This window comes from Sinocyclocheilus grahami, unplaced genomic scaffold (genome assembly GCF_001515645.1).
Source record: "Sinocyclocheilus grahami isolate Dianchi unplaced genomic scaffold, SAMN03320097.WGS_v1.1 scaffold474.1, whole genome shotgun sequence".
Lineage (NCBI taxonomy): Eukaryota > Metazoa > Chordata > Actinopteri > Cypriniformes > Cyprinidae > Sinocyclocheilus > Sinocyclocheilus grahami.
Window position 1 is genome coordinate 760,782 of NW_015505653.1, and position 7,645 is coordinate 768,426.

Here is a 7,645-nt window from a genome sequence, read left to right on the forward strand (position 1 = left end):
CCACAGTTCACCTCTGCAGAGTACATCAGTGTCAGACAGGCTCTGCTAAGTTTGTTTTAGAATATTTTAAATCCTAATGTTAATATTTCCTGTGTCACAGTCATGATATGTCAACACCATCTTCCAATTTCTGAGGAAATTATTTTATCCTCTTTTATCCTCCTGAAGCAGGTTCCATTAGCATCTAGCATCAACAGAAAAAAATGTAATGCTACTACATGAACTCACTGATTTTGTGAAAGAAATGCCAAATTTGTCAACACCGTCAGATGTCACCACCATAAGATCTTGTGTTCCAATGATATATCAAAATACTTAAATGTGACTCTTGAATAAAAGCTTTATAAACAATAACATACTCCCTGTTTGTTTTAATAATTGACTGATTCAATGTATTTGATAGTTAAAATGATTACAAATTCAGGTTTTCGTCTCCTCCGTCAGTTGAATATTTTGATAATATTTCACTATGATATTTCATATTTGTTGTGGAACTGTTGGTCACATGTGAAAGTGTAATCTGTCTGCTAACACGAGAATGTGTTTTGAAATGTTAAAAACATCTTGAATGCTTGTTAAAGATAAAGTTGAGATTATATTACACAGTCCAAGGTAAAAAAAAAAAGCACATTTTGTTAAAAAAGAGAAAAGTTGGGAGGTTGTATCAAAGCATAGCTCAGTAGCTTAGTACATATAAGATACATAAATGTAGTTTCATTTGTCTGAGTACAAGGTTTTATTTTTTCAATTTTGCACCCTGTTTTGTCCCACTTCTCAAGAATGACTGAGCTACATTACAAACAAACAAGAGAGCTTACCGGACTATATCGTCTGGACAACATATTTTAATAAATGTACAGGCCCAAAAGAAGCATCCAAGTTTGTTTGGAGGAAAGTGCAGTTTGTAATCACTGCTGCTTCTCTGTTTCGGCTATCCTGATTGGCCAGTGGCTCTAAATATAATTTCCGGGTCAGCAGCTACAGGTTGCTAAGAAGTTGGTGCAGATGACACGTCAGCCTGGCTGGAAAACAAGCACAAACTGCGACACCTGCTTATAAAGCACAATGTCATAAACCTCCGCGCTGCATTTAAACGCGCACTGCCGACTGTAGTTACTGCATTACAGTCGCGAAGGTTCACTGAAGAAGAAGACTGCAGCTGTAGCATCACGCATGCTGAGATTGAGAGCGAGTCCAGCATCTCTCAGCCTGGACTCATCCGACACGACCCACACAAGATGATCAGCCCAGCAGCGCGGCGTTATCGTGGATGAGAGAGAGAGAGAGAGAGAGAGAGCTTACCGGACTAAAGCTTTTGTCTTCCGCATCCTCCTGGACATGTCGTCCCCGTCGCCGGTGCAGATCAGAGAGGCGAACGCGCACCTGGCAGCGCTGCACAGGCGGGTCTCAGACCTGGAGCAGAGGCTGGAGGACGCGGAGAAAACCGTGCGGGAGCAGGCCGAGAGTCTCATCCGCAAAGACGAGCAACTGAGAGCTGCCACGCGAGAAATCACGGAGGCCAAGGACAAGTAGGGCAAAGAATATATTTACTGCTGTAACACAATCGTGTCCTTCTGTAGATGCCTAATATTGTATTACCTGACATCAAAACCATGCGTTTGCTAAGTCATAAAGCTCAACTAAGCTGCTGTAGGCGACTTTTGCATAAAAATATCCCTGAAGTCAAATGTAGCAGATACCTAACAGATATCACGGTGGTCTAGAAACCCCTCCCGTCACTATGACAGCTCTTGACTGTTTAAAAAGCCAAACAGACCGCCGTTAACCAATCAGAACAAGAGCTGCTAATGTTGTGAGGGGGCGGGGCTTGTTTTCTTTTTATTATGATGAAAAAATAAATAAATAACTTGTTACGTGTACTGCATTAGACTAACCGGGACTTGTCCCAGCACTTAGGCCTACATATTGTTGCTCTTTTGCATGTGCGAGAAATGCCAGACGGGTGAAGGATAGTCCGGACTATTTTCAAAAGCAATTGCAAATTGTATTTTCAATTGCGTTTTCCATATGTGGACGCATAAACTGTGACATAATCCAAATGCAATTGCAAATCCTGCATTAGCGTTTGCATTTTCGCTTTCGCGAACGCACAGTGACTGCCACATTTCAAATGAAAAAGCAGCTGTATTTCCCATGTCTTAGGAGTTATGAGCCTGTCATATTAAATAGCAATATTAATTACCAGGTCTGCTTTTTCACTCTCGCTGCGTCGCGCATGTAACCTGCCAAAACTCAAATGGAATCGCAATTCCTTTTGCATTTGAAATTCACAAATTAGAATTTTTATTTTTTATAATCCTTATTGTCAACAAGTAGCATGTACAGTGCCATATCTCACTATATAACATGCCTCAACAAGAAGGAAAAAGAAAAGGAAAGGGGAAAAAAGAGGGTACATAAGCATCAGTTTACAGACAAATACATGTATTTACATTTCCATAGGATATTACAAAGCAAATTTTAATACAGAAAATATACTTTGCAGGTCAGCACCATTGTTTATTATTATTATTGTTTTTTTTTATATTATGTGAAAATGTTAAAGGTGGAACATATATTAATTGTTTTAGTTGCTTTACTATTTTTAGATTTTGACATCACATCTACAAACATTTTAATCTCTTTTCCAAGCACCATAAAAAGAGGTTTGCCTTTTGTAAACTTGCATTTATGAATGTGAACTTTACATAAAATTGATGATAAAACCAACATCCTTTAAAGAGCGATCCTTGATAATAACCCAAAATCACATGTTCATAAGAGAAGGAAAATCTTTTAAAAATATTATCGGCAACGAAACCCTCCACATTATTCCAAACCGAGATCGATTGAGCAGCATATGATAATTGAGAGATACCTTCTGCTTTAGTGAGCAGAACTCTGCCTTTGAGTGATGAATCTCTTTGCAACCAATGATTCAACAACTTACGTGTCTTTTCAAATCGGAAGAAAATTGGAAGGGCATCTAATTTTATCATCTTTAATTATTTTAACTCCCAAATAAATAACACTCTCTCTTACAGGAATATTACATATTAAGGATTCCAAACAATTCCCAACTGGGAGTAACTCACATTTGTTAATGTTAAGGCGAAGACCTGAGGCTTTAGAAAAGGGCTTAAGAGACTCTAATGCTACCGCAACCTGAGAGGCATCCTTCAAAAACAAAAAGGTGTCATCAGCTAACTGACTTATTACCACTTCAGTGTCATCAACAGTTATTCCTTTTAAAGGACTTTCTCTGATATGCAAATTTAGAAGTTTGGTAGCTATTAGAAACAGATATGGAGTGATTGGGCATCCCTGCCTGACTCCCCGATTCAGAGTAAATCTGGGAGAGGTACCGCTGCTAAGTTTGATAGAGCTATTGCAATTAGTATAAAGCATTTTAATAGATCTACAAAAGAAGTCACTAAATCCCACCTCCCTCTTTGTAAGTTGAAACCATAAACATTAATAATAATAATACAGGTTGAATTTAAAATTTTAAGGGCAAGTAAAATGTAATGTCCAGACGTATCACACTCAGAACTTAATATTTTCCCTTTAAATCCATTTTTCAAGATACAAACCCCAGCAGAATGAGTAGTGCCGTGAGATAACCATAAATCTAGTCCCCATTGTGACCTCCAAAAATGTTAGGGATGCACCGATATGAAAATTTTGGCCGATACCGATAACCGATTATTCTTTATTTTTGAAAGCCGATAACCGATATGTTGGCCGATAAATCTATATCCAAATTGTTATATACTTTTTGAGAGCCTGATTACAAAAAAGGTCTCATCATTAAAAGCCACATCCCAAACACTTCAACATAAGCAGCCTAGTTTGAACGGTGTACATTTTAAAAATATTTTTACTCTCCCATTACCAAATTTAGTCATAAAAAAGCCTTACAAATAAATAAAATTATGCATAAATTTTAACTGGAGTCTCATTCAAGTCTTTAAATAAAGTAAGAAGGAGAGTACCTTTGCACTGAAAGAGGCTGTAAACATTTATTTTCTTCCAGTTCCAGTCACCTTAATTATGGTAGGGCATCCCTCGTAGTTTAAGTGGGTGGAGAAATCTCAACGCCGTCTACAAAGGCACGGCCACCGACGAAGAAACTTTCTTATTTTCCTTTCCTGACTTTCAGCTGAAAATGAGTACATTTTCAGCAAATTTTCATTTTTGATGAACAATTCCTTTGACATTGTTTTTTGGTTCCATGGGTTTGCTATGTTATTTTTTATGTTATGTGACAAGGTCTGTGGTTAGAATTGGAAACTTTAGCGTGCTGAATTTTTCAGTCATACCTCAAACATTAATTTTAAAAAGACATGAATTTTACTTAATAGACATATCAAACCGCCATTATAGTCCTGATATAGCAACTGTTTTAAAACAAAAAACACATCAGCTTCAATGTTCATATTTGAAGTATGGCTGTATAGTTTATTTTGCAGAACAAAACATGAAAATCTCTTCAAGTAATATTAACCAGAGAATTTAAAGGGACAGTTCACCCAAAAATGAACATGTTGTCATTTACTCACCCCCATGTTGTTCCAAATCTGTATGAATTAATTTTCCATAATATGGCAATGGAGATCAGCAACTGTTTGGTTACCAACACTTTTCAAATTATCTTTACGTTTGACAGAAGAAAGAAACTCGTACAGGTTTGGAATAAATGATGACAGAATTTTCATTTTGTGGTGAATGATCCCTTTAATAAATCACCAACTGCCACTCTAAAAAAATATTTGCAATTTCCTGAGGGTGAATTAGCCGTCCAGATTGGCCTACAAATGAATGTTATGACTGAACCGCTCTGTTCTGATTGGTGCTTAAATTGCAGCTTTAATTAATAAGGTAATTTGCTGAAAAGGACATTTTTTTCTCTGTTTTTCATGTAGAGAGATTTTCTTCCTCCATGAGAAGCTTTGTCAATCAGAGGAATCCATCCATAAACTCAACCAAACGATTAAGGAAAAAGATTCTCTAATCGGACAGTTACAACACCGATGTCAGTTGCTGGACAGCATTTGCAAAAGCCGTCCATTTCTGGACAGCATGCTGGCCCAGATGGCCGAGGCAGAGAGAACGGGGAAGCCCACGACCAACAGCTCTTTCACGGACGGAGAGTCCAACTGCAGCCCCAGCCGCCTCTCCAACCACAAAGACTTCTCCCTCAGCGAGGACGACTCAGACGATCAGGAATTAGATGGGGTTGTGTTTGGGACCACAGTATGAGCGTCTCAATTCAACTGCTCCTCATCTCAGGTTTAGCAGCCTGTGTGCTTTGATAGTTACAATTGATTCGATGTCTGGTTAAAATATCCATTGTATCATAATGCAGGTTAATGGAGTGTGAATGGGATTCTACTGTAAAGAGAGAATGCCTGGTCAATTCTGGCTAAATCTATGCGCAAATTGATGCAAGTATGCCACGTATCTTATACAGGTGCTTCTCAATAAATTAGAATGTCATGGAAAAGTTCATTTATTTCAGTAATTCAACTCAAATTGTAAAACTCGTGTATTAAATCAATTCAATGCATACAGACTGAAGTAGTTTAAGTCTTTGGTTCTTTTAATTGTGATGATTTTGGCTCACATTTAAGAAAAACCCACCAATTCACTATCTCAACAAATTAGAATATAGTGACATGCCAATCAGCTCCCTCAGACCGCTTCAGTTCTTCTCATTACTGAATGGAACAGGTGTTTTTTTTTAAGCTTCAGTTTAAGATAGTTGTTTTATTTTGGTTAACTTGTTTTATTCATCCCTTTTTAACTTTAAATTTGCATATGCTATGATATATTTCTCAGCTGTTTATACCTTATGGATTTATTGCATTACATGAATATTAGAGAAGAATGTTTTTAAAGTTTACATTGAAATGATCTGTTACAGGCAGTCCACCTGCTTGGTTTTTTATCCAGTCCTGTTTTACAAAGAGCATCTGGGAAAATGTTTTGAAGATGCAATATACTCTGATGTTGCATGCTTGCTGTTTTGTTAATGCCTCTCGGTGAACAATTTCAGCAGTCATTGACAATGTACAAATGACCCTTGGCCTCAAACTCCCATATTAAAATGCAACACAATATTTTGCATACCTATGCTGGAAAGCATATTTAAAGGAATGGTTTACCCCACATTTTAAATCTTGTCTTTTACTCAGCCTCATGTCTTGACCGGGTTCCAAACCTCTATTACTTTCTTCTGTATAACACAGCGGACACTTTGAACAATGTTTGGATCCAATGGATGAAAAAAAACCCCACACATTTTGTGTTCCACGGAAGAAGGGAAGTCATACATACATATGTGGAATATAAGTGATTTTTAATTGTTACATTTTGTTGTTACAAAGTAAAACAGTGCCTAAAAGACTCATGGTTGCTTGTTCGATGGAATTATTTATTCAGAAAAATTCTAATAAATTATTTTGTTATTCTTCAGTGCTAAATATCTAAAGTGTGTACTTTTTCCTCAGAAACACAATACATACAGGAAATCAATCGAGCCCTAACGTTGGGGGCTTTTAAAAATATATATATATTAAAACTGCTTAAATATGTCTTAAATTTTGGGTTGGGTGAACTATCCCTTAGTTCTTTTGAACAAATTTTAATTTGAAAAATAATACTTTACAATTAGGTTTGTTAATGCATTCGGTAAAATAAGGAAAAAAGAACATTGTTTTTACAGTATTTATTAATATGTTTATTTACGAATATACTATTGTTCATGTTAATTTATACTATTTGAAATTAACATTAATAAATGCTGTAAAAATATTGTTCATTGATATGTCATGTTAGCTGTTGTCTTAACCAATGCTAACGTAGAACGTTCCTCAACAACCGTGAAAGTATTTTCCTCCCCTGAAGTTACTTCATATTAAAGTTTTGTGCTGGAAACTCAGAAGTCAATCATGGGAGTAATCCACAAAACAGGAGTTTTTGAGATTGTGCTGTTGAGCGAGGCGCTGAAGCTCAAGGCTGCTGTTAGTGACAGTCAGTGTGACACCAATCGTACGCTGTAATTTAAGGTGCATTGTATGTAATTAAATGATCTCTGCAGTGAAGTTGTTCCCTGAGAGCCTCACTTGATTAAACAGTTAGCACTTAAAATAGAGCTTCACCAGAGCAAATCCAAGTAAGCTAAAGCTGTTGCCTACACATCTACTGGCTCATGGTTGAGAAATCGTAAAAAGAGTGTAAAAGCACTTGTTTTTGTTTGCTGAATATGAAGCATGTTACATTTTTACATGTACACGTAAAACAGCTGTCCTCACTGTTATTTCAGTTCTAATGTGATGCCAGTACATATATATATATATATATATATGGTATAGGCCTTTCACTAAATTCATTTAGTTGTTTTTGACCGTTTAATTCGACCTAGCAAAATCAAGTCTATGCAAGCCTGTCATATTTTGCCATATTTATTTAGAGTCAAGCTGTGGAAGCCAGATGGAGGGGAGCCATACTGTAGTGAATGAGTGTACCGATGATGGGGCATTATTCATGTACAGCGTGTGTCCTGGTAAAGATGTGATGGTTACACAATATTTTCGTGTTTGTTTTAAATACGCCACTATTTATGAAAATAGGCTTATTGTCC

General features: G+C 36.7%; 1 protein-coding gene across 1 annotated transcript; it reads left to right on the forward strand.

Moving 5' to 3' along the window:
- Positions 1-886: 886 nt before the first annotated feature.
- Positions 887-5,526, forward strand: LOC107553554 (vimentin type intermediate filament associated coiled-coil protein). The gene is made up of 2 exons (XM_016235823.1): positions 887-1,529; positions 4,926-5,526. The coding sequence occupies exons 1-2, from the start codon at positions 1,339-1,341 to the stop codon at positions 5,260-5,262; spliced, it is 528 nt and encodes a 175-aa protein (XP_016091309.1). The 5' UTR covers positions 887-1,338; the 3' UTR covers positions 5,263-5,526.
- The last annotated feature ends 2,119 nt before the right edge of the window (positions 5,527-7,645 follow it).

What these genes read in the sequence shown, in the direction of transcription:
- LOC107553554 (XM_016235823.1), top strand. Translation starts at nt 1,339, where the DNA reads ATGTCGTCCCCGTCGCCGGTGCAGATCAGAGAGGCGAACGCGCACCTG. An exon ending in ATCACGGAGGCCAAGGACAA is followed by an intron (nt 1,530 to 4,925) that starts GTAGGGCAAAGA and finishes TTTTTCATGTAG; the next exon opens with AGAGATTTTCTTCCTCCATG.